General features: G+C 46.8%; 1 protein-coding gene across 2 annotated transcripts in view; it reads left to right on the top strand.

Moving 5' to 3' along the window:
- The window catches only part of LOC138726036 (gamma-aminobutyric acid receptor subunit alpha-3-like), a 67,789-nt gene that overhangs the window by 12,848 nt on the left and 27,569 nt on the right, over positions 1-27,372 (top strand). Inside the window, exons 3-4 of one of the 2 annotated variants that reach the window (XM_069867413.1) lie at positions 796-917; positions 27,063-27,130. In XM_069867413.1, the coding sequence (XP_069723514.1) occupies positions 796-917; positions 27,063-27,130 (190 nt within the window). Of the gene's footprint in view, positions 1-795; positions 918-27,062; positions 27,131-27,372 lie in introns of those variants that run through there. The other variant, XM_069867415.1, reaches the window with a different exon arrangement.

A 27,372-nucleotide genomic window follows, 5' to 3' on the forward strand; every position in this document is an offset into this window, starting at 1 on the left:
TGGGCTTGAGAAACTGCATTGAAGATTTTGTTTGGTGAGATGAGCTTTGTTTGAGAAATTTACCACTTATTTTATTCCACCTGGGGCAGAAAATGCCCTGAGGAAATCATCTTATTTGGGGGCTTCCAGGCTTCTTGCAATGAGCAGAGATAGGAATGCAAAAACTCATTTGGTTTTATAAACAGGTAAAGTTCAGCAAACCGCAGAAATGGTTCACGAAGAGTTTTAATGATAGACTCGGGCTTCAAGCCTGCTTTACTGAATTCATACTTTTCTGCCTGCCTTCCCTCTTCCCAGGAGCAGAGAATTTGGAAATGGCTTGATATGGTAAATAACTAGCATCACTTCTTCTGTGCTGCCTGTAAAGAGATATTGGCACTTGAGTAACTGAGGTTCCCACAGCCCTGTTCTTAAAATCCCCTTTGTTAGGGGCATGTGGGGAATGCTGGGGCAGGGGAGGGGTCCCTGAAAATACAGGGCTTCTAAACTGCTACCACTGGCTCTGAGCATGGATGAGTGGGGAGAGGGCAATGGGGCTGCCTCAGCTTCCACGGTGAGGGCTGTGGTGACAGAGGCCAGAGAGGAGTTGATGCAAAATGCCCTGTGAGGCATCCTACAAGCGCATCACCTTATCAGCGGGTATGCCCCATCCTGCAGTTCAGGGCCCCCACTGCCCCACAGGCTGGAGCATCAACCAACATCCCTTCATCTCCAGTAACTGTTCAGAGCATGTAAAGAGTAGGTTTTCTCTTCTGATGTGGTTTTTTGTTCTTTTCTTCCCCCTCTGCATGCCAGGCTTTCTCAGAAGCATGTTTCAGACGTCGTCGATGACAGCAAAGATAACATCACCATTTTCACTCGCATCCTGGATAGGCTGTTAGACGGGTACGACAACCGCCTGAGACCTGGACTTGGAGGTCAGTTGGGTGGACAGATGATGTTTTTCACTACTGTGCAGCTTTAGAAATGAGAAGCTGCCCAGATAATTTCGTAATAAGTCTGCTGCTATCTAGAGAAGAGGTTGGTTCAGTGCCAGAGTCAGGTTCCCCATTTTGAGTCCTTGCTATCTTGTTGTTTCATATTTTGTGAGATGAGAGGTGCAGGTTTCTGACTGCCGTGGTCTTCTATGACATTACATTGATAGGCCTGTAGATGGAGCAAATATGATTAAATTATTCCTGCTGCTTTTATAGGCTTTACCATTTCAGAAATGATCACGCTACCGGTTTGCAGGACCTTCAGCTCCTGTTGATGTTGCTTTTAAGTCAGTGGGCTTTGCTACAGAGCCTCTTGCTTGACATCTTCTCAGTTGTTTCCTATGTAGCTGTTACCTGGCAAGCTCTGTGTGCTGGTCTGGGTGCTGTGCTGCCTCCTGAGCTGCTTTTAACACTGCTATCGCTATACCTACTGCTGCTGAGTTTCTCTCCAAGCATCTACAGATGTTCAAGGTGCTTTAGAAAGCAAAACCATGGTAGCCACCTTCCCTCCCAATACTTACAGCATGCATTTATCATGCTGTAAGGAGGCAGAAACAGTGAGGAGATGTGTGAGAAAGACAGACCTGAACTTTCTTGGTAAGATGGGGGAGACACGAGCTTGTGTGGTTTCTTGTTGCATGGTTGCCAAGGGGCATTGCTGTGGCAGAGATGACGACCCCTCTCAGGTGCCAGCGACTGTGTGCTACAGGGGCTGCTGAGGGGATTTTTCTGCACTGCTCTGAGCTCTTCTGCTCAGCTGCTGCATCGCAATTCCCACACAAAGCTGGAGTCGCTGAATGCTCTCCCGTCCCCTGAAGGTCCCACTGCTAAGGGAGATTGGAAAAGCTTTCCTGCGCTCTTGCATGTGGGTAGAGGCTTCAGTGATATACTTCTAGCCTGGAATTGCACCCTCCACTCATCAGAGCAGCCACATTTTCTCTTCCCAGCCTCATGTCCACCTCTGTGTCATGGCACTCTGCCCTCTATCTGTCCAAGGGTACTTTGATCCCAAATAGAGACCATGAAAAATCTGGCAAAGAAGGATTTCTCTAGTGAGCATCCTCACCTCTGATGGGCTGCCATGCTGCAGAATCCAGACAGGAAAGGGTTACTGTGTCTGCATAAGCCATCCATCAGTTTTATTGCTTTTGTTGCTTGTTTCTTTCCCCCAGAATTAACTGCAGTCCCACTAATAGCTTTGCTTCCTCAAGTCTCCCCGATGGCTGTATTGATTTAACTGAAACGAGTTTTGAAAGGGGACTGAGGGGGCATTTGTGTTCACTGTAGGCTGAGTTGCAGACAACCCTGTGCAAAGGATTAACAAGAGGGCTCCCAGGAGCCCCTTGCTGGGGAAGTTAAAACCTTTCTTGGAACATTTCTGCTCTGATCCTCTAATAACATGCTTAACATAATAAATTGCTTTTGTCTGAACTAGCCATTGCATGTTTAAAGACTGATTTCACTTATCGTTTCCCCTCTTGGAGCACTCCTATAGACCTGGATGGGAGGTTTTGACAAGGGTTGCAGGTTTTGAGGGGTTTTTGGCTGTCAATGAGTTTATCCTTAGTGTGTGTGTATGAAGCACCTTGATGAGCCAGGCTTTCCCTGCTTTTAGCTGGATCCGTTTTCCCCAAGTCTAGGTTTTTATTCCTTGGAGGTCTGTCAGAGCTGCCACTAAGAAGAGCATTAGAGGGAAAGACCTTTCCCACGGCTGCTGGTAGCCAGAAAAGCAGAAATGGCCCTGCTGCAGTCTCCAGACTTAGGGGTTAATCAAATAGCCTGGGGTGATAGTCGGCAAGAGATGGGTTCCTGCTGTCCAAGGTTATGTGAGATCTGTGAAGGGGATTGCTTTGCTTCAAATTAGCAGCTGTGCTGCTGGGTGATTCAGTGGCTTACAAGGTAGGTTGGTTTTCCTGTGAAATAACATTGGGCAGTTCCTGTAGACCCAGCACTGTCTCCCCGTTTCCCTTGGGAACAACTTCCACTTTCTCTCCTGAAGAAGATGAAAGCATCCATTAGCACCGTGCAGTCCTGCTTAGGTGTCTGTGGAAAGGGCAGATGTAATATTGTGCCCATGCACAGGCTAACAGAAAGATGAACTGGCTTAAATTGTGGGTATCAGGGGAGCAGGATGTGCAGGCTCACTTTATGGCCTTGCTTTCACTGAATCACTAGGTTGGAAAGGACCCACTGGATCATCGAGTCCAACCATTCCCATCAATCACTAAACCATGCCCCTCAGCACCTCGTCCACCTGTCCCTTAAATCCCTCCAGGGAAGGTGACTCAACCCCTCCCTGGGCAGCCTCTGCCAGTGGCCAGAGTTTCCCTGCTCTGTGAGACAGGTCCCCTGGCAAGAACTGTGTTGGGATATGAAAGGCTGAGCGGGTTGCAGGGCTGCAGCACCTCTTGGGGCTGCGTGGTGCCCTGTATGCCCAGGCGCCTGCCCCCTGCGTTCAGCAGAGCTGCCTCCTTGTGTGCCGGAAACTGAGCAATGTTTGTTTAGGCTTTGGGAAAGAGACTGTGTAAGCAACAGAGTGTTGATGTGGCGACTTCTCCCCTCAAGATAGCCTCTTTGTATTTATTTTCTTATCCCCTCTGTTTTCACCATCTGCTGCCACCCACTCTAATAGCTCCCATGCCAAAGCTCCTCTTCCTACCAGGATGCTGCAGACATAAACTGAAGTAAACCAGCACTGAGGCTGCTCAAGAATCCTGGCACTGCAGAGCTGGGCTCCAGGCGAGGGTGGTCCCATGTCCTGCTGCTGCTGCTCTCGTCCTCAGGAGGTGTGTGAGGGCATCCTCTCCAGTGAGGATCCTTTGCAGTCTTGACAACAGGTAGAGGTTTGTGAGCATACTCCAGGCAAAGTGAAAAGAGGAAAGGCAGGGGAGTAAGGTGGCTGCCAGACCCCTTCTCTTGCGGGAACGTCCTTGTAGCACTGGGGATGTGACCACTGGTGTCACAGAGAAGTCTTCTATGGCTGGAGGAGGTTTCTCCCTGTCTTTGCCAGGTAAGCTGGTGCTAGCTTGCTCAGACTCTTATTTGGTCCCATGACCACTGAACTACAGTCTGGGCTTGGGGAAGGGGTAGCTGCATAAATAATCATGTTATGGGACTCGGAGGCTGGGAGGGGAGGAAGGTACTGTCAGCAGATAATCTGTGTTTCCCATGGGAAAACACAGGGCAGATTGGTTTTTAAGTCAGAAGAGGAACAGAAATGGACCCTGAGGAGATGGAGACATCTGTTGTCATGGCCAACCTGGCACGATAAGAAAATCTCCCACGGAGGGATTTTCTATGGACAGCACCAGCCTCAACTCCTGGTCCGGAACAGTACAATCTCACAGATCCTCTGCCCAGCTCTGCGGGTGCTGTGGTGAGTGGCATCTATTTATAGCTTTCAAGTTCTCTTTGCTGGGGCTCCCTGCAGAGCTGGCATGCAGAGAGGCCTCAGTTTTGAACCTGTAGCTTGCCTTGCATGCAGGAGTAGGAGAGAGGAGATGTGGCCAGGAGAAAGAGATAGATCTGGCTGACAAAGTGAGAGACATCATATGCCCAAAAAGAAAAGATGCTCAGGGAGTGGGATGTGAGTGATGGGACCATGAGTGATCCTCTAAGAATGACTAATGCACAAAAATACTTTTTACATCCTTGTGCTGCTTACTGTGAAGAGCGATTGAAGTTCTGTAATCCTTACACAGATTCCTTACATGATGCCCAGCACAGTTACTATGAGAAGGGTTGCAGTAGTTGTTTTGTTTGAGGTTCAGCGATGGTCCCTGTGCAGCTGTACCTCCTGCAGCCTTGTTTCCTAAGCGATGAAGTCTGTAACTGAAATATAAACATATTGTGAATGCCTAGGGAGGGGCAGGAGGAGAAGTTTCCAGACTTGCCCCAGCCTTTTGCTTTCTTACAGTCTTAAGAATCCTTTTACACACTTTCACAATACAAAGCTACCAGGGAGGAGGCAAATGGGACCTTTCTGTAGCTGTTTGCAAAATGGGGTGGATATGTCTTCCAGCTCAGCCAGAGACTGTTTGCTTAGCTAGTGTGTCTGAGGTGCTATTTGCTGGAAGGATGAGGAACCCAGAGGGCATCTGGAGCAGTGGCAGACAAAGTCACTGTATCGGTTGGGGGAAGCCTGTGCTCCAGAAAACTGTTGGCTTTTTCCAGGTAATGCCAAGGAAGAAAAGATTTTGCCCCAAGGGAGAGAAGGGGGTAGGCTGTTCAATTTTCTAAAAGATGGGCTTTATACTTTCCAGATAAGCCAGTTTCTTCAGTTGCAACTAAAAAGTAATTTGTGCCGTGTTAATCAGCTAGACGAAGAACAATCAGCGTTACTGTTCCTGAATGCACCATCGCTTACAAGGCAGCTCATGGTATTTCCTTGAAGCTTCTACCACCTTTCTCTGGGATCCCTAAATGTCTGACTGAGCCCCACAGAGGGACTAGTTGATGGCGAGCATCCTGCTGGTCTGTCTGCATTATATGCTTCTGAACAGTTGAGTTAGGAACCTCCTGAAGTTTTCAGAGGACTGTTTTCACTGGGACCAGCAAACACAGGCAACTGGATTAAAGCAATTCATTTCCCCAGGCAGAACAAGGCACTTGGACCTTTTGGTTTCTTTTTCTCTGGGGACAGGGCATGGCACCCATTTCTTGTCCTCAGGTTCGGTAGCAAATGGGTCCCATACAGTCAGAGGTGAAGCCCTAGTTTGTGCCTTCACAGGTGGGTAGTGAAAGCAACACAGGCTTGTCACTGCCACCTCCTTCTCCTCATCTCCAGTGTTGCTCGTTGTGCCTTGGTGTCAGCATCTCCTTGCCACACTGGGCTTGGCACACCCTTCGGCTCAAGCAGTATTTGGTGCGGTCAGGCTCTGCTGCTCACAGCAGCACTCAAATCAGGGATGCCCAACATGGTCCTGTGGTCCCTTTTATCTGGCCTTACTATGTCCACTCTGTGCTGCTAATGGTTTTGATCTGTAGCCACCTGTTAGTATTTATCTTGCTGATGTATTCCCTTTATTCTTTTGTAAGTGAAGCACACCTTGGTTGGAGTTTTTTCTTGTCTCTTCTTTCTGTGGTGCAGTGTTTCTTCTTGCTTTTTTGACAGTGTAGTTAGACAGGATGGCTTCTGAGCAGGCTAGAGACAGCTGTATCCCTGTCTGGCCACCTGTGTTTCATTGATTCAAGTGCTAATGGCCAAGAGGTTTTGGACTTAGGTCCACAGCAGCTCCCTTTATGTTGAGACATTCCCATGAGAAGCTTTCTGTGTTAGACCTCAGTGCATCTGTCATTTTGTCCTGACCTCCTGCAGGTAAAGTCTTGTCTGTAATCACATGAGCATTAAGGAAGAGCTGCTGAAATAGTCAGAATAATTAAACTACAGACCTGCTCTCTCTTGAAAATACAGCATTTTGCAAGCTGAAACAGTGAGGGCTTCTCTGCCTGGAAAGATCCAAGAAGAAATCTTTTTGCAGTGAGAGTAACCCATAATAGTAATAAAAATTATTGTCCAGGTTGAAGTTTAGAGGACTTTTACTTCCTACAGATGAAATGTTGAAATTGTCATTTTCTTCTGTGGACAGGTTGCAAAGCCCTAGGGAAGGGACCCTTGCAAGTTCTTCGGGTACATGTGAAGTCACAGCATGCAGCAGCCCAGCTTTCAGGTGCCCAGGGGTGGAGGCAGGGCTGTCTTTGGACCCTCGACAGAAGCACTGGGCACTGCCTGTTGCTGTGGGGACACCTGAGCAGTGGTGGCAGAGTCCTGCTGCAGTGTGTCCCACCTCCCATTGCAGCAGAACTGATCCTCAGGTGTCCAGGGAGGTCGGACTTCGTCTGGCCTTGAGCTTTTCTGCAGAGTTTTCACCTGTGCGTGATGAAGCTGCCTGCAGCTTGTTATAAACATTATGTATATCTACTGTTTGTGCGAGAGAAATATTAGATGACATACCCAGTGGTACTTCATGATTTGTTATGATTTCCAGGGTTTCAGGATTGCATTTAATCTGTTTTTCTGTCTTAATGTTTCACTTCTCCCAGCTTCTCATGTCTTCTCTCTGATCTGACTTCATGCCTTGTATTGATTGCTCCGGGGAGGAATTTGATCCTTTCTTAGAAAAAATCTGTCTTATCTCAGATTTTTGTCTTTGTCTGAGATTCCTTGATGAGTGTTAATTTGAAGCGGAGGCCTTGCCTGAACAGCATTTTCTTCTATTTACCTTTCTGTGCAATGGGGACCCTGCTCTGTCTCGTCGAACTTGTGAAGTTAAGATCTATGAGCAAATTAAAAAAAGGTTGTCTTCCCCTTGGGTGCAGCTCTCCAAAGGCAGCTTTACCATGGATTTGCACAGCCCTGATGATCTCCTCTCTCAAGCAGAAATCCCAGTCGTGCTGCTGTTTAAACCCACGGCGTACGGGGAGAGGGAGCTCTATGTGAGAAGGCATGCACACATCAGAAGGCAAGTGAGGAATACGGGCTTGACAGCTATGCCTAAGGGTGAAAGTCTTCTCTTAAATACGTTATGAATTTGCTTAGGGCAACAAGCTTGTATCAAAGCTTCGGGGATATCACAAACACTCCAGAGGGGTCAGAAACCCATAGTAAAAAAAGATCTGTAGCTTTTGGTGTGAAATGGCACCTGGGCTTCAGGTTGACACCTGGTCCTTTTGGAGCATCTCACATCTGCCCATGCCCCTGCGGTGAAATTTTTTAGGGAAGTGAATCCATTTGGAGAAATTTTACCCCAGCAAGTTGTACAGTAGTAACATTGCAGAGTTTCAGTGCTAGATCAGCCACCTGCAGTGAACCAGCATAAATGTTAGGCAGCTGATCCCTGCCCAAGGGGAAGCTGGGGTGTATGTGTTGGAGATGGGATTACACTATTTGTTTATACTGACTCTGAAAGGGGGCAGCTGATGTTTAAGCATGTTGAGCAGGTGTTAGATGGTTTTAAGAACATTAGTAGATGATGTTCTAGATGGTTATAAACTGCTTGCAAGGATGTCTTTATTGATCTGTTGGACTATGGCAGCTACTCATTTAGTAGAATTTCCATTCGTTTAGTCCCATGTAAAGGATTTATAATGTGTCTTTGATATGGATTGTGAAATAAGATTTTTTCCATATTAGGTATAATAGAGTTTAAAAAAACCTGAATTGTTTTTTTTCTGGGAAGCTGGTGGTAAAACAACTGGTCAAAATATTGAGGAAACAGCAGTTATTTTATTCATTGAGCTAGAGTATATGTTAGCAGCAGTTCATGTACCTGTATGGAAGCACTGATTATGTCTGATGAGGCAAAGTCATTGATCATGTTGGTGGTGAATTTCAGCTGGGTTCCATCTGGAAGAAGCAATCAAATCACATCTACCTGGCCCCCCTGTGGTGGGGGGATTGTTGCTGCTAGTTCAAACTTGTTAGCTTCTTAATGCTGTTTCATTTATTTAAAGGTTATTGTTTGATTAAATAAAAATATTGGAGTGTTCAAGAGGCTCTGAAGATGCATGGAGCTTTGGAGAAGTGAGTTACTGTGAGACTGGGAGGCTAAACTGTTAAGGGTCCCTTAATCAAATACTGTTAAAAGTCAGAGTGAAATTCTCACCCTGTTGCAGTAAATGGCAAAACTCTCACTGAGTGTGGTGGGGTGGAAATTTCATGTAATGATTTCTTTGTCATAGAATAACCAGGTTGGAAGAGACCCACCGGATCATCGAGTCCAACCGTTCTTATCAAACACTAACCCATGCCCCTCAGCACCTCGTCCACCCGTGCCTTAAACACCTCCAGGGAAGGTGAATCAACCACCTCCCTGGGCAGCCTGTTCCAGTGCCCAATGACCCTTTCTGTGAAGAATTTTTTCCTAATGTCCAGCCTAAATCTCCCCTGGCAGAGCTTGAGGCCATTCCCTCTTGTCCTGTCCCCCATCACTTGGGAGAAGAGCCCAGCACCCTCCTCTCCACAACCTCCTTTCAGGTAGTTGTAGAGAGCAATGAGGTCTCCCCTCAGCCTCCTCTTCTCCAGGCTAAACACCCCCAGCTCTCTCAGCCGCTCCTCGTAAGACTTGTTCTCCAGCCCCCTCACCAGCTTTGTTGCTCTTCTCTGGACTCGCTCCAGAGCCTCAACATCATTCTTGTGGTGAGGGGCCCAGAACTGAACACAGGATTCGAGGAGCGGTCTCACCAGTGCTGAGTACAGAGGGAGGATAACCTCCCTGGACCTGCTGGTCACGCCGTTTCTGATCCAAGCCAAGATGCCATTGGCCTTCTTGGCCACCTGGGCCACTGCTGGCTCATGTTCAGTCGCTGTCAACCAACACCCCCAGGTCCCTCTCCTCCAGGCAGCTTTCTAGACAGACTTCTCCTAGTCTGTAGCTGCACAGGGTTGTTGTGCCCCAAGTGCAGGACCTGGCACTTGGCCTTGTTAAACCTCATGCCATTGGACTCTGCCCAGCGGTCCAGCCTGTTCAAATCCCTTTGGAGCCTCCCGACCCTCCAGCAGATCGACGCTTCCACCCAGCTTAGTGTCATCCGCAAACGTGCTAAGGGTGCACTCGATGCTTTCATCCAGGTCATTGATAAAGACATTGAACAGGGCTGGACCCAGCACTGAGCCCTGGGGACACCACTTGTCACTGGCCTCCAGCTGGATTTCACACCATTTACCACCACTCTCTGGGCCCGGCCAGCCAACCAGTTTTCCACCCAGGAGAGTGTGCGCCTGTCCAGCCCAGAGGCTGACAGTTTCTCAAGCAGAACGCTGTGAGAAACTGTGTCAAAGGCTTTGCTGAAGTCCAGGAAGATACATCCACAGCCTTTCCCTCATCCAGCAGCCGAGTCACTTTGTCATAGAAGGCGATCAGGTTAGTCTGGCAAGACCTGCCTTTTGTGAACCCATGTTGACTGGGCCTGATCACCTGGTTCTCTTGCATGAGCTTCATGATAGCACTCAAGATCACCTGCTCCATGACTTTCCCTGGCACTGAGGTCAGACTGACAGGCCTGTAGTTCCCTGGATCCTCCCTGCGACCCTTCTTGTAGATGGGCACAACATCAGCCTCCAGTCCAGTGGGACTTTCCTAGTCTTCCAGGACTGTTGGAAGATGATGGAAAGGGATTTGGCCAGCACATCCGCCAACTCCTTCAATACCCTTGGATGAATCCCATCCAGCCCCATAGACTTGTGGGTCTGTGTGTACCAACTTGTAGTACTTTAAAAATCTGCTTCTCAAGGATATACAGCTAATGTTTCTTTAAAAAAAAAAGTCTTTTTGAGTACTGGCAATTTTAAGCATAGAGTATAGCCTAGAGAGAATTTTTAATCTGCAATTTGCATTGTGAGAAAAGGACACCCCAGTCACTTTACCTTCTGGAAGAACATAATTCATAAGAAAGTGATGAGAACAACAAGCATAGAAAAAGCATATTATTTTTTTTTCCCCAAAAAAAATCTGCTGGAAAATCCTATTTATGACAAAGTTCAGACTGAAACAGTGGATGGAATGATTCATGACTGGAGCAAAATAAATTGTGTCTGAAAATTCAAGATGCTATTTCAACCTTGTGAAAGTCATTTTAGATGCCTCTTTTTGGAAGGATCAGTTCTGATACAAGAAACCTTGTCAAGGAAAGGATCTGATGACCATAAAAAACCCCAACAACAAACCAGAAATCAAAATCAACAGCAATTCACAAAGAGGAAGATAGCACAGATTGCACCCATCTGAATTCTTGTCATGGAAGCTGTTTATATCCATACAGGCCAGATCACACTTTTGCAGTGCTGCATTCCTACTTACTTACCTGAAGACATGTCCTGGGGAGCTATGAATGTCAGTTTAGCCAGTTAAGGCCGCTGCCCTGCAAAACCTGAAGGTTCAAACGCTTCTTTCCATGAGTTGTGTTTTCTGTAAAGGGTTTGTGCCCATGTGGGAAATGGACTACTGGCTTTTGTGCTTGAAAGATTAGAGCTCTTCCCTTTGGAGAGTCGCACCTGGTCTTGCCTGAGAATTTAAAAAAGCCTTTTCCTAGAAAAGGGTTAAAGAACAAAAGCATGAAAACTCCTTTCTTCTTTCCTGATCAATCTAGCCATCATTATGAGACAAGCTTTCTAATGGCTTCGCTTTGTCATGTAACATTAATACCATTAAGTCCACTTTGGCAAGGAACGCAACGTATAATTAATTTGCAAATCAGGAAAGTGGATGTGATTTTTATACAAAAGTGAAGGTCTTTAACTGCAGAAGGCATTGCACTGACATGGGCATGCTGCAGATGGGACATCTCCTGTCTGGCCAGACAGGAATCCCTCCTTGAGCGTCCTCTTCCCACCAGTGCCATCAGGACCACAAGGTCCCAGGCTGGGTCAGCTCCCCTATGTGCCCGTCTCTGTTCACACACCTTCAGTTGGTGCCAGTTTGTTGCTAGCCAGAAAAAAAGGTTGAATCTAGAGGGGAGCTAAGTGGGGCCAGAGTGAGATTAGGAGTATGCAAGTGCCTCTGAATCCCCGTGGAGTTTGTTGGTTGATCGAGGTGAAAATGTCTTTAAGCTTCTGCCTCTGTCCACTGTTCTTTTTTTTTATTTAAAGCCTTAGCTCTATTGGAATTATTATTATTTTGATGCAGAGTGCATTAAATACAGAAAAAGAAAAAAAACCAAACCCTATCTGGACTGATTTGTTCCCAGAAAGATGTTTAATTTTGTATGTATAATTGAAAGGGACTAAATATAGCTGTATTAATATTTATGGACCTTATGTTGGAGTAGATACAAGAGTTGCTGTTCAAGGCAATTAAGCTTTACCTTTTCACATCTAGGATTTCAGCGTTTGGAGATGACATTAGTTGTGTGACCTGCATCCAGAGAGAAAAAAATGAAAGCATGTCATTATCTATTGAATATGATACCCTGTATTTAATGCTGTTTGCCGGTAGGCAGTTTGTTTCCAGAAAGGGTGATCTTTCAGAAGCAGGACTGATTTGTTAATAGGGAGACATTTGAGAAATCTATAGGTTCAGATGCTTGGGGGAGAGCAGTCTTCACAGGCAATGCTGTGTTTTAGGAGGATCTGAGTGACTACAGACTATCTCATGGCCATCAGAAAGTGAGCATTGCCCACCTCTACTGCACTGGTAACTTCTAGGGATGGGAGAAAAATGGCTGTGGTGGTACTTGATAGACTTCATCTTCATACCACCTGCACTCTGGGGCTGGAGCACAGGAAACACGATCCTTAGTAGCTCGTGTGTGAAAGTGCATGGGGCAGGGAGGGCTGTTTGCACCCCGGGGCTCAGGCTATCTGTGCATGTCTGCAGGGCTAGTCACAACCTTCATGTCATTAAAGCACAGGGAAAGCAAATCCTGTCCAGAGATCTGAGCTGCTGTAGGGAGCGTGTGCATGGGGAATTAGGTCGAGGCTGTAACGATGAAAACAAGTCAGTTTGTGTTAATAACAAAGGCAAAATGATGATGCGCTTGATCTCTAAAGCACTGCTTTTCAAGAGAAGGGTATCACTAGGATAACGTGACGAGAGTCCTGGCAGTGGTTGAATTACCCTGCATTGCCACTTTTTGGAAGCTGCAGCTCCTCATTGCTCCAGTTAACAAAGAAACTCTTAGACGCTGTAAGATCTCTTGCTGATAAGGACTGTCCGAATCCTTCCGTTCTACTAAATTTGATCAATGCGTCACATTTTTCCATTCTTCCATCTGGACTCTAATAACTGCCTTTGAGAAGGAGGGCTGCAGTAAGGAGCCTCAGTCACAGTTGCTCTGCAGTGCGTTCAGGGAGTGAGGGGTTAACCTGCCCTCCCCAGAGCAGATGCTGGTGTCCAGGGCTGCAGACCAAGGTTGTCTTGGTGAGGCTGAGCTTGGAGTACATCCCTTCTTCTAGGACTCATGTACCCCACAAATTTTGAAGCTTTGTGTGGGTGTGCTTTGGTTCTTTCACTGGTGAATTTTATATTTTAGTAGCTGGAAGCCTTTTAACCCCCTTCAAATAAGCATCAGGGGAATGCAATTTTTGATGGCTTTCATTAGCTTTTGCTGTTGGAGCACAATAGCTGCTTAAACAGGGAGGGAAAAGCAGAAATCAAATGGCACACCCGTGGAGGTAGAAATGGTAGCTGCGCTGTTAGTTGTTGGAAATGAGTTTTCAACTCCAAATGGCCCTTCTGAATTCAGCCCTGGCTCTGGGGATTTGCACCAGGTGATGCTCACCCAAGCAGACCCATACTTCCAATTACGGATGACAGTATCCTTGCCAAAAGATGTTGGCTTGATAGAAAAGGATTGTTCCTTGGTGTGACTGAGGGTAAGCCAGCCCAGGGCTGAGTCCCACCTCGTCTCTGCTCCTGAACAAGGGCAAACGAAGCTATATATTAAGGAACAAGGAAATTGCACCACTTAAATTTAAAAAACTCATTTAGCAAAAGCAGCACAAGCTCCCATGAATATTTATCTGATGTTATGGAAGCATGTGGACTGTGGACTCCCACCTACTTTATTAAATTGATTTTCAATAAAAATGCCAGTGGAAGATGGTTGATTAATGGCTAGTGGGACAAAACAATTAATGTGAAATCTGGAGTCAGCAAGAAGTGTCCCCTAAGCCTGTGTGTCCCTGCTGGAGGCTGGGCTAAGAAAATGTTTCTGAACTCTGAGAGATGACAGCAATGTTCATCGTGTGGTTTCCATGATGGGGTGAACAGGAGCTTCTGTTTGGCTGGTGTGTGGTTTTGCTGAGGGACAATGTCCTCACCTTGAAACCCAGTGTGCTGCCTTTTCCTCTGCTTTTCATACCTCTCCAAGTAGGCTGCACCTGAGAATTAAGCACAGCAGTGAGCTTCAGCGATCATGTCAGGTTTGAGTGAGACTCCCTGGGCTTTTGCATTTAAACATGCCTGGGATTAACTTCATCAGCTTCTGGATCCACTCAGCTCCTACCAATTTACCTGCTTGGATTTGTCTCCTGAAGGAAGGCAATTTAAAGCTGTAATGTTACAGCTCTATTAGAGAGCTCTAGCATTGTTTCCCGCTGGGACTCCCACCAGGGCTGGCACTGCCTCTTTCCAATGAGCTGTCGGGAGCTCAGGTGGGAGATGCTAAGTGTGCTGCAAGTGAGGGTCGTGGGTGCTGGGGTAGCCGGGGCCCTGCTGAGCTGGGGAGCCTGGAAATCCCTGCAGGGTGAGGGGGCCTCCCCACCCCCGGATGGCAGCGGGGCTGAGCTGCCTCCGCAGCCTGAAATAGAAATGATCCCCAGGGGTCTTGTGAAAAATCTTTGGAAGCTGCTGTGGTTAGGAAGTTGCATCTCCCTTTCTCTGCAGGGGAGTTCTCAGCCGGAGCCCGTAGGTTTTTCCAGTGTGATGACTAGACAAGGGCTGTGTGGAGGCAGAGGGGGGTTGGTGTGTCTCAGCGAGACAGGGAGGGCAGCGTGTCAGGCAGGGAGGCAAAGCTATCTCAGCATCCGTCAGCTTCACACCTAGGGAGCCCAGAGAGGTACCGCAGTGCTGTGAACTGCTGCAACCGGGGTGTCCGAGTGACACCAGATAACCAAGAGCTGGTGCACAAATCCTTCATCCAGCCAGTGTGGGAGCTGGGAAGTGGAATCAGTGCTCTGATGTGCTCAGCCCTTCCTGTAGGGCACGTGGTGCCTACTGGATTGCAGCCAGATGGCACAGGGAGAGCAGCCCAAGGCCAGGAGGATGCAGATGCTCCTGATGTTGCCCTCTGTGGCCAAGAGGCTCTTGGAGTAGTCTCTATTTTGCAGTACTATGGATTTTTCTTTGCATGCTAATGTTTAACAAGGCTCTCTGTCTGCTGGGTCCCTGGGCAGCACCCATACCAGCAGGCAGTGAACGATTCAGCACTCCCCTGCTGCACTTCGGTTTCTGGGGAGCTGGACCAAGACTGGGCATGGGAGAGAGTGATCAGAACGGAAAGGAATGAAGAAAAGAAAAAAAAAAGGGAGCAGGTGCTGGCTAATATGTATGTATGTGGCAGAAAAAGAAGGTAGAGTGCTGGCTGAAAACAGAAGCTGAGAAAAGGCAGATTGGCAGCCAGCATATTTCTGGAGATGGCTTTCTGCTCTGTAGGCTGTGAGCTGCTAAAGAAATGTGTCAATAAAACACAGTTGCAGGCACTGTCTCTAATAAATATATATTTAAAAGAGACATTTCTTCAAAACTTCTGCTAGGAGCTGTCTAATTCTGAAGGGGTGGCATGAAAAATGGCATCTCCAGTGGAAGCAGCAAGTTGCCATGGGAACTGGAACGCTTTGAATGCGTGTCGCTAAAACAAGAAAACATTATCCCCAGCAAAGGAAATTAAAAATTACATCTGGATGCATCTGTCCTCTGCTTGTCTCTGGTGGGAGTATCAGAGCATTATGCAGCATATCGTAATTCATGTAGGGGGCAGAACTGAAAAGTCAGTATTTGTTGCCAAATTTTTGTGAGTAACTGTGATGAAAAGCCTTCCTGTCTGCGGGACAGGCAGTGCTGGGGTCTGAATAGTGCTGGGGAGGGGAAGATTTAGAGGCATAATGGAATTTCCTGTAAAAAGGTTTTGCTCACCTGGGGATATAACAACAAACCAAGTGCACAAAGACGCCTGCCTCTCTCCGTGTGGCATTTGCCAGCCCCATTTGCTGGCCAAGGACTCTCCTGGGAGGCACAAGGAAGCTGAGTGAGAGGGGATGTGATGTGGGGGCATGGTGGTAGCCAGGGATTTATCTTGTATTTTGGAGTCTCTCTGTTTATTCTTGGAAGTCTGAGGCAACACAGGAGGGCTTATTTCTGTATGGCAGAGGTGGATTTGCAGTCTGTGCTGTCTAGTGCATTCCTTGGTGTGTTGGCAGCAGCATGCAGAGAGGTAATACGGGGAGCTAAGTGAGCCCAGGTGGTGAGGAGAGCTTGCTGTGCTGGGCGACAAGACTCCAACATCAAAGGAAAGGCTAAATTGACCGGTGCAAGGCAATGTGAATTAAATAAATTTATCCGTATGATGAATTGGCATGCTGCAAATTAAATGAGCTGTAACCAGACAGCCTAGTGACCCATGGATGATGGGAGAGAGACAGCTCAGTGGAGACCTTGGCCGTGCACACAGCTCAGCATTTACACAGGCAAAGACAACATAGGGGTGCCTAAGGAAGGGAAAGCAGTTGTCTGTATTGCCTTGGGAGTGGTGTTGAAGAATGGCAGCAGTGTCACTGGAGGCACACCAACACAGGAGCTGATTAAGTTCTCCAGGCTGAAGGAAGTGCCAGCCAGGAGCTAATGGAGGAGATAAGGGAACCAGAGTGCAAATTACTGTGTTGCTCCCTGATATAGTTTTCTTGTATCTTCATCTCAGTACCTGGCATTGGCCTCAGGGGACATGCTTGAGAATTAAATGGACTGTTCCTCTCAGATATACAGCAAGCCCCAGGAGCCGCTTTCTTTTTCTTTTTTTCCTTTTTGGCAAACTGCAATCCATCATGCCTTCTGGCAATCCTCAGCCTGCAGAGCAACCTGGAACAAGAGACAGCCAGAAGCATGGGAAAGCAGCGCTGAGGCTATGGAAGGCAGATGGGGAAACCAAGGCACAGTAAACCTGCATTGCACACTTAGTGCCATAGCGCAGATTAGCACCAATGGTGGGGTTGGAGCTCTCTGAGCTCAGCCTGCAAACCCCATGCACTTCATTGAGACTGCTTATTTATTCTTTCTACTTCTGCAATGGCATAAAATTAATATATTGCAGTGTCTCTCATTTGATTTTTCTTGCATTTCCCTGGTTGCTTTCTGCCTTTCCAACCTTTCCAGTTGTTTTCTATGTATGAATGATACAATTTAGAAATAGCAGTTTTGTATCACACCCTCGTGTTTATTTTTTTCCTGGGCATCTGCCTTGAGCTCCGATGAATTATAGACCTCCATAATTCTGTTACAAATGCTAAGGTTTTTATTGGCACTGATCTGAAGTTTTTGCAGCTCCTCTTCAAGCATGTAGATGGCCTGTTGCGAAATTATGATTTCTGTTAAGGAAAGACTTGCTGAGAATGAATTAACAAAAATATCAATGTTTTTAGGAAAGGGAGTAACTGATAACTTGCTGGCGTCAGTCTGCAGGTTTCCTGACAGAGAGGCTTCAAAGGCGCACGGTGTCCACACAGGCTCTGGATAACCCTAGTCTAACAACTGACTCTCACAGCTAAGTTATACATGTATGAAGGGACGCAGTAAAGGCGGCAGCCCAGTGCTATTTTGTTCTGGTGCCTTTTCTCTCTTGTGTGTCTGCAGCTTCAGCCACAGTATCGGGGCATGGGACCTACTGCAGTTTTTTCCTGGTAGTGCTGTTCACTAAGATCCCTTGATTTGATCAACAAGAACATTGCCATTAACCCGTAAAAAAGATATTAACTGAAGTTGGGGTCAGGACAGCAGACCCAAGACAAAACACAGGTGTTTTGCAGGTGACATGGAGAGATTTGCCAAGTGTTAAAGTACCAGTCTGGCATTTTGTCCTCATCTCATTGCTTCTTCCAGTGCATAGAGCCATGCTGACACCCTGCAGGTCTGTGGTCAGCAAAATTCTCCTGGCTTTGGTTTTGTAAGGGCCTCATCGGCATGTGCCAGCTGGCAACACAGCATTGTCTGAATGCGCTTCCCTGGTCCACTGGGACTAGCAGGGATTCCCTTTCCCAAGCGCCTCTGGCTTAGCCAGCAAGGACAGACTTTAATAATGAATATGTTAAATTATACATGCTAATTTATATTCACACATTTTCTCATAGTATTTAGAATAGATAACTAACATGTTTATGTAGCATCGCTCTTCTACTACCCCAGGGTCTCAAAGCACTCCAGAACCTCTAAAAGCATGCCTAGACATACGTATTCCTCCTCTGTCTTCATAGCTTCTGAGGGTGTCCTAAGTCCTTAAAATAGTAACTACAGTAGCTTTGTTCATTCTGTCTTTTCTGTCTGCAGCAAAAATAGCTCAACTAATTTGTAGTCTCTGTTTGTACTCTGTATGTGTGAGAATGAGGGGTGTGTGTAAAGCCTGCATGACTGCACATCCTCTAGCAGTTGCTGCTTCTGACTCTATTTTCTGTTCTCTCTGGATTTTTTTTATCAATAACTTGCACTATATCCCAATTTTAAACTCTGGATATGTATTCTGTGTCACTTAATGCATTAATAATTGTGTATGCCTGTACAGGGCAATGCGGGAAAACTAAATTAAACTAAATGAGCCAAATGCGTAGCTCTGTTGAGTCTTGCAGTAGTTTTTTGCCTGGGCTCCTGATGGAGTAAAGCTTATCACATCTTTCTTTCTGCCTTTTGTCTTCTAAAAGCTTTTGAGCTGGTTAGCTGATCTGAGCAAAACCTGACAGGAAGGCAGATATCGCAGAGATTTTAAGTCTCTGCAAGATTTGTGGAATTACGCAGCTGAGTGGAAAAAGACCCAAAGTAGGGAGAGGTTACTGTGTGGGATCAACTGGTGTTAGGCATCAGAAAAACAGGCAGGGAAAGCAGGGTTTGTTGACTCCGCTGCTGGTAGAGCAACATGTCTCCCAGGCTGTTTTGCTAGATAGAGATCTAACCTGCATTCCCCACTCCTGGTAAATATGAGAAAATTGCTTTATCATGGGAGGATGTGAAGTCCCTGTAGCACCTTCTACAGCAACACATGGATTTACCAACTGTAGAGCCCGTTATCCATCATGTGTTGAAGTGAAGGGGCAGTTTAGCGTGTTGTGAGCAGGGAGTTCAGACCAGAAAACTGAGCCACCCTGTGCTGTTTTTTATGTGGAAATGCTAGGGATGGAGTGCAGTTTCTCTCCAAAAATGGATGATTTCAGCGCTGAGCTGGGACACTGGCTCCCTCCTCACTTGGAAGCAAGGAGGAACAAGGTGTGCCTGACTCCTCTGCTTTCAGCAGCAGTTATGCCTTGATCCAGTCTCCGTAGCCAACATGTTACGTAGATGTGGAGAGAGCTCCAGACCTGGGTCAGAGCCACGAGCCCATGCATAAAGCATTTAGAGACTGCATAGGGATTTATTTTCCAAAAACTGAGCTGATCTTCCCTATGTAATCCAAGGAGTTTGTGCCCTGGGTGGCTTGTTCCACAGGGATCATCTGGGAATTGGACATCCATGTAGACATTACAATGTGCCTTACGTAAATCCTAGACAAACCATGATCCAGTGATAACTGGGTCACTTCATGGTCCTGCATCTTGTTCCTGCAGAGGACACAGCATTCAGCTGTGTTAGAAAGCTGCATATGCGGCACGATGTGCGAGACGGGGAATAAATCTCTTCATTGCATCAGCTCTCCCCTGACCCTGCAAAGAAAGAGAGACGAGACAGCAGGCTGATTGGGCAGGCATCATCTCACTTCGTCTGGGCTGAAAAATTATGCACATGTAATTGTAGACAATGCTGATCTTTCTCATCATGTGTGAGTGGTTTTGTTGTCGATTGTCTTTTGAGAGAGCCCCTGAAATTCTTTTGAACTTCTTGCTCCCACTAAGCTGAAATATCCAAGTTGGAGAGAGAGCACAGCTGGAAGTGATACCACATGCATATCTGTGTTTACAGATTTGATGACATCTTTCTAGCCTGGCTGGAGAACATGCAATTGTAGACTCTGATGTGCTGTCACACCAGAGAGAAGGTAGTGATTCATCACTGCAGCTCACAGAGCAGCTTCTTGGGAACTGGCTGTACAGTAAACACTGGCAGTCCCAGGGGACTCAAGCAACAGCAGTGGGTGATAAGCCAACCTTTGTGAAGAGGTGCCTTGGCACCCCAGGATGGGAGGGAAAGGCTTGATGCTTTCATGGAAAGCAGCAAATAGCTTTGTTTTCTGTATAAACGGGATGCTTCTTTGATCCTAACTCTGCAGAAGTCCCTGGGAGTGTAACTGAGGGGGTCGAATCTACTACATAGAGTGAGTTATTTCAGCTTTATGAGTGAGACAGGGCAACCACTTTGATAAGCAACCAAATAGCCAAGAAAAACTATATTAGACAAATAGTTCATGACACATAGGCAGAGCTAGATACAGATCTGATCCAAAGGTCTCGTTGGAAATCCCCTGCAGGCTTTTACTCACCCCTGCTATTGCTAAGATACTTGTTTCAAACATTTATATTGTTTCCTTCCTTGCTGTGTGGCTTATTCTGCACAGTACAAATTTCCTAGTGCTCAGTCCTTAGCTGACCCCACTTTGAGCGGATGAGCATCTCGTCATCTTTAGCCGTAGTTTCCCAGGTGGGAGCATGACGCTAAGGCCAGACTTTATCCATGGGACCCTGGTCATCCTCATCTCTATGTTCATTATAGAGGCAGATGCCATGAGAGGGCTTTGGATCTGGGTGGGCTGATCTACCTCTGGGATTACCCTCCCCCTTAAGCAAAATGGGGCTAACAGGGTCTCTGTTGTGTCTTCATGCTTCTGCTCAATTGAATTTTCCTGGAGACGTGTTGGTGGTTTGAATTTTATATTATTCTATATAATTCTATATATGAAGGTAGTTACAATTTATTCCTATCTAAGGAAGTCTTTGGACAGAAACAAGGTACCCTATGTATGTTCTGGGTTATTCTAAGAAGAATATGTACATGCTGCCATCCTCTTTTAGGAAAGATGCTCAGGCTGAACTTGTCAGGCCTGGATAAGTGTCTGCAATATGAGATTTGGCTTTTGCCACGCAAAACCACCAAGCAACATCTTAAAATATGTATTTTGATTTTAGGACTGGGAGTTTGAAGAGGTTGTCTGTGACCTTTCTGTGTTACCTAAGGTCTGCTAGACAAAACCAGTTGAGGAGAGAGAAGGGATGATACTGAGAGCTGCCCAGATCTTTCTGTGCTCCAGCTCTGCTCTCCCTTTCACAGATGCTGGAGGAAATGCCAGTACCTTCTAATTTTTTGTTGTTTCCGTTCCCTAGTGTTCCCCTCCTGACCCGTGCACAGCCTCTGCTCTGAGGATATTTGGTGTGAAAGCATCCCGGGCACAGCGAGGATGTTTGTGGTCCTGACATTAGCAAAAACTCATGCTGCTTCGTGGCCTTTGGGTGGCGGGAGCTCTGTCAGTCTATGTCCTTGAAGTCAGCTTTATCCTCTGGCTGGACTGGACAAGCCTAGGAGGCATTAACAGCACTGCAGTGATGTTTGATGAAATGTTTCCTTCTGTGCTGCTGTTGCTGAGCTCCCTAGCAAAAACTGCAAGAAAAGCATCTCTAGTGTATATGGGAGAGTCTTGCTGGCCCTGCAGCAAGAGAGCAGCAGTGGAGACTACATCAGGGTTGGTTTTGTGGGTGGTTGTTGATGTAGAAGATGTCACGTCTGCGTTTTCTGCAGCTCTTGCAAGGGAGGTTATAGGGAGAAGCAAGTTTACCCTCTTCCCTAGGGTACCTACCCCTCTGCTTGTGCCTCCCTGCCCTCTCCCAGTACTGGCAAGGCAGTCCTGAGGTCAAGGTTACAGAGAGGGTACCCCATGCCAAGCCGTCAAGATGTGCCCTTCCTGCTTCAGAGCTTCTCGTCTCACTGAATGGAGACACAACTCAGCTTCTACTTCCCCAGACAGGGCAACACTGCAAGTTAAAAGGCCATCTGGAAAAATGAGGTAGGAACTGGGAAAATCTCTAGCCTTGGTGTGATGGGAGTGAGAAGAGGGACCCAAGGTTGGAGTTTCTGCCTCAAAACGCAAGCACTTCACTGGGTTGTGATGTGGCTGGGCTGCAGAAGGCACATGGGGCTTCTAGCAAAGGTCGTGGAAGCATCTTTTGTGCCAGAGGATAAAACTGGAAGGAAAATTAAATCCCTCCAGTGAAAGGCTGGGAAAATAAAGAACGATACACCCCAAAAGCTTCTGTAGGCAATTGCAAAAATTACTTTCTGCTGCTTATTAATTAGCATAGCAAGGATTCAGGAGAAGGCATAAGGTGGAAGTTGGTAGTACGAACCAGCTTATTGTGTTTAACTTCCCAGTGATGCTTGGTTAGCTGTAAAACACCATTCTGTCCTGTGTACTTGCTTTGGGTTATGCAACATGGGAAAGAGCCACGCAGCAGCCCCTTTCTCTTCACGGTGGCACTGCCCTCACTGCAGGCTGGCGGGAGCCCTTACCAATGAATTTTGGATATTTGAGGGGACACTGGACCTTAGAAGATCACTGAATAAGAGGACCTCATCAAGCTGAGAAACTCTTGAGCTGAGGCTAAATGTGGTTGCAGTGTAGGAGGGCGTTAAGGGACATTACCAGGTTGTTACTGCACTTTTTAGGTTGTTACTGTGGTTGGAGATGGGATACCTGTCTGGCTGGAGTCCAGAGCAGTTTATAGGGAGCCCAGTGCAGAAACATCTACCTCCAGAAGATGGCCTGGAGCAGACTTGAGTGTTTGTACCCCTGGGTTCAGAAGAGCCTGAACAGCGCTGTCTTTCTTTCTAGTCTCAGCCATGCTATCATGCAGAGAAACATCAGTACAGACAGGCTTGTCACCTCTGAGCTCCTTCAGGTCCTGGCACAGCCCTGGGATAGAGCTGGAGCACCGCAACATGGAGCTCAGCTTTAAGGAGGTCCCCATCCCATTACTCATTCAGCTTATCTCCAAGATAAGGCTGCACAGCCTCCCTGACGTCAGCACAGCAGCCAGGAATCCCCTGCATGAAGCTGCAGTGGCTTTGCTCCTGTTTTAATAGTGTACATCAATCGGGAGCCTCCCGCGCTTAGATGCAGGCACATCATTTCTGATAGCTTGCGGCACAGCCTCTGGGAACCCCTGCCTGGGAAACGTGACTGTGTTCAGCACATCCATAAACCTCAAGAGCTGACACAACTGGCCGAACCAATTATATTACGGCTGAGATTCTTAAATAAACAGCACTTGATGAGTGCAGCAGGATGTTTAATAAGAGCCTCCTCAGCACCCTGTGCCCCCCACCTCCCGTAATCACTTGTAGAGGCAGCCCTACAATCTACAGCCGGTGAGGATGAGAGGCAGCAAGGCAGCATAATTTGTATTCCAGCTCTGCTACTGCTCCTAGTGCTTCCAAGAAGCAAGTAAAAATAGCAGTCTGTCATTTTGTAAATAATAGCTATCTCCTCACAAGCCCAGGGAGTCACGAGCACTTAAAAAGGAGATTGTGGGGAGGGGGGGCATATCTCCCTTGAGCCAAAGCCAGGAAGATGGGACATGGGGACTCAAAAGGAGAGGACGGGAGAGGGCAGGTGAAAGGAAATCCTGAAGCACCTCAGCAGCAGCCTCTGCTGCTTTACACCTTTTGCACGCACAAGAGGAGCAGTCGACCCTGCTGGTGTGGGGCTTGGGGCAGCAGGATCTGGCCCTCCACACAGAGAGAATAGGGATGTTTATCATGTGCACAAGCAGCTAGATCAGGCGTAGCAAATTCTTGGAGAAGGAGAGGGGTAGCTTTTAAAGAGCAGGCAGGTGTAGGGAGTGCCATGGTAACACTGTGGGAAGGGATGTTACAGCTTTTGTTTTACATTTGCATTGCAGATCTGCCCAGTTGTGGAGGATTTCTGCAGGTAGGAGCAAGGCAGCATTGCCTGGCAGGCAGGGATTGTGCTTTGTACCATGTGGGAGAAGGAGTATCTCTAATCAACCTGTAGCACCTTATTCCTGCTCACACGCTTGCTCCAAATGGTTTTAGAAACACAGTTGTGCTGAAGCATGGGAGTACACTAAGCCTATAAATGGGAAGAGCCCCCGACAAGGGAGTCAGCCTGAAACAAATGACGTGAGAACGTGGCTTGTACTCAAGTCTCTAAATTCTGCCCATGTTCAAGCAATGAACCTGCAAATCTCTTGCTCTACTAATTTTGTGACTGCATCAGGGTCTTTTTTTTTTTTGCTTTCCCGTTCCCCAGGTTCCAGCAGCAATGGGACCAGGTGATGCTTGTGCAGCCTGCCAAGAGCAATACCGAGCCCTCCACTGGGCACCAGTGCAGCAGCCCCACGCCCTTCTGCTGGGCAGTTGGAGCTGAGCTCTAGTCCTTGCTCTGCTCTGGTTTCCTACCTGAAAATAAGTCTCTCCTTATTTTGTTTCCTCAACTATAAAACAGGATTGGCAGCAGCCGGCTGCCGCCCCAGCGGGCTTGAAGGCTCAAATCACTTGTGCATATAAAAAACTTTGAATAACAGGGAAGGATAATGCTAGGAAAGTGAAAACGTCGTTTAATGTTCTGCAACATTAGGGTCTAGGGTCTGCAACTAGGTCTAGAGAAAGTGCTTAACCCTCTATAGTACAGTTCTTAGTAATTAAAACTTTGGTGAGAACTGGACGAGACAGCTAAGCTGCAGCATGATCATGTCTATGGAATTGAGAAGGAGATGGGGATTTCCCTGCTAGGTCTTTGAGCGGAGGCAGGAGATACTCCTTTCTCAGCTTTTGCTGCAAAAGTAGGTGCAGTTTCTTCTTGTTCAGTCTCAGGGTGGGTAGGTGTGAGAGTAAGGAGTGGGGAGGCTGGCTGAGTAGCTTCTGATTTCTCTGGAGGAGAAGGTCTCACCATCACAGAACTGATGAGCTCAAGCAGGGCTGCAAGCAGTACAGGTGCTCTTGGGCTGTAAGATCACGAAGGAAGCAAATTTCTGATGCTGGATCTTGCTCTGTTCTGCTGGTGGTTTACTTATCTCTGGATTTCCCAGCTCTGCTGAAATCCTTGCTTGCATATATCAGGGATTTATATTCAGAAATCCCTCCAGATCCCAGGCAAATCCTGCCCTTAGGAGCACATATTAACAGGGAAAGATCAGTCTGGGTTTTGCAGTGAAAGGTGCAGGGGGCCTGTTGTTTTAAGTGCTGGGGGACATAAATAAACCAGTGACTGAGCCAGCCCCCCAGCTCATCTCTGTAGTAGGTGCTGCCTTGCAGGTGCAGGGGCGTCCCACCAGTTCCGACAGGTCCACATGGCCTGGCCCAGGGGATACGTCTGTGGCCTGGAAATGGAGGATCCTCTTCAGACCTAGGCTGTAATTAATTATTGATATTAATAAATTATTAATATTTAAAATTAACAGCATTTATTAATGCTATTATCTTTGATTGGATTTCCCAGCAGATTGAAGGGATGGGAGAGGGTCTCTGTGACAGCCAGATTACAGCATGGTAAGGACATTAAGGCTCATAGCATCAAAAAATACCTAAAACTAGTTCTGCCTTTTTGCCTCCTCATTTCCTGAATCCTTTCCTTCATGCTTGGAGCCCAAAGATCACGCTGTAAAGCATGGGTCCTTTCATGGACCCCTGTCCATCTATCCCCTCAGGGGCAGGGAACAATTCATTCTGCACCTGGTAAGGACTGGCTTCACTGGCCATATGTGGCCAAGATCCTGATCTGATAACCATAGCTGCAAGTTATTTATCTTGGGCAAACAGAATGTCAAGAAGGGAAGAGGGGAGGGGAGAGAGAATTTGTGTTTTCTCTAAAACATAATTATCTTTCTCTCACTGCATGTGTTAGCGGTAAGAGCCTTGCATCACTAAATGAACACTAAATGTTCTTCTCTGCTGTGTATCTCATTTGGGGACTCGTTTAGAGGAAGACAGAGAAAATACCCCGAGTGTTTAAGTCTTACAGAAGTAGCTAATTTTATTCAGGATGCTGTCTTGTTGGCTTCTGGGTGTTTCAGAAAGTGTACTGCATACATATTTCTCTTTAACCTTCTTTTTATCACATCAGGATGAGATCAAGAGTTACTTATATAGCACAATAATATCAGCCACAGGCTGTGTGAGAAGCTTTCCAGCCATAATAACTAAAGACATGCATACGTATATTTTAGCCATTAAGGAGAAAACCCTGCCAGAATGCATTATCTTATTTTTGGATGTAAAACTTTGAAGCACAAAACTAAGCTTCATAGTACTGTGAGATAACTGTCAGGGGACAGAAGGATTTCCATAACTGAATCGAGCAATGGGCCGTCCAGGCTACTTGCAAAGCTGCTGTGGTGGCCAAAATGGGGTACTGCATATAAAGTGTGAACTCTTTGGGGCTCTAAGCTGATTCTTTCATTGGGAAAGCATTTCTGAGCTCGCTTATGCCGTTCAAAAGGAGCAAAATGGCATAGTGTATTCCTAAAGTGATGAGGGTTTATGGTAATGCTCAACCCCGCACACCCCATCCGTCACTTTTTTCAGTACAACTCAGTGGTCAGAGTACAGGATCATGAATCTGGCAAATCACCGTGCCTTGACTTCCCTGGAAAATGGGGTAGCAGCAGACATTTCAATTAGGAGACATGCTGAAATTGTAATGAAGTCAAGAATGAGAGCTGTATATGCTGTTTAGCATGAATAATACCTGTTGGTGACTGTGTTATGCAAAGCACTTCAGTTTATCTTTACCTGAAGGCATGTGATTAAGATAGCTCCTGGGTTTTAGCACTTGGGTAGGAAATGGGGCTCTGTGGTTTTGCTGGGGCAGTGAAGCTGCTTTTCAGCATCCATGAGGGCGGCACTGCCTGGATGCAGGGGAGCGTGTGATGCAGGCAAGCAGCAGCTTTGCAAGAGCAGCCACTTGCCAGGAGCGAGGCACTTAGGAGAACAGCAAACATGATGGCAGTAAAAGGCAATCAGAATATTGATTCTTTTTACATACAGATAAGCCTGAAGCTGTAACAAACCCAGGGTTTCCTAAAACTGGTAGAACACTGCTAGGCTGTTTATCAGGCTGGGAGACACAAAGGGATTTCAGATTAAAAGGCATTTCAAAGCATCAGGGCTTACCTCTGTATTGAAAACGTGGATCTGTACCATGTTATGTATCGTGTAGCTGCATACATTTTGTAAATACATATTGTTTGGCTGTGAGGGACTTATTGATCCTTGATGTAAGAGTGGAAAGCAGCAGAGCTACATCAGAGATGAATTTGCCCAATTACAAGTGATAAAATTGGCCATTGTTCAGGGCACAGCAGAGAGCATGATGCTGGCTTGCTGAGGGCTCGCCAGGGAGGTGCCTGGCAGGAAAAAACACCACATAACAAGACCAAATTCCTTCCCTGTATCCCTGTACAAGCAAATTCAGTTCTCTAATTGCTTTTTTTCCTTTTTTTTTTTGTCCCAGACAGCGTAACTGAAGTCAAGACAGACATTTACGTGACAAGTTTCGGCCCTGTCTCGGACACAGATATGGTAGGTGCCACTGGTTAGTCACCTTGCATGGGGACTGGCTTCTCCTGCAGACACAACGGATGTGTCCCACCCTCATCCATAAAACCAGGATTTTCCTAAATGACAAGAACACGAACAAGCATCCCAGCTGCCTGCCCAGGCACGTGTGTGCCCCATCATCATCTCAAATGCCAGGGGGATGTCAGTGTGGATGGCAGACAGGGATTGTTTCTCAGGTGCGTTTGGGCTTTTAGAAACCTATT

This window comes from Phaenicophaeus curvirostris, chromosome 13 (genome assembly GCF_032191515.1).
Source record: "Phaenicophaeus curvirostris isolate KB17595 chromosome 13, BPBGC_Pcur_1.0, whole genome shotgun sequence".
Lineage (NCBI taxonomy): Eukaryota > Metazoa > Chordata > Aves > Cuculiformes > Cuculidae > Phaenicophaeus > Phaenicophaeus curvirostris.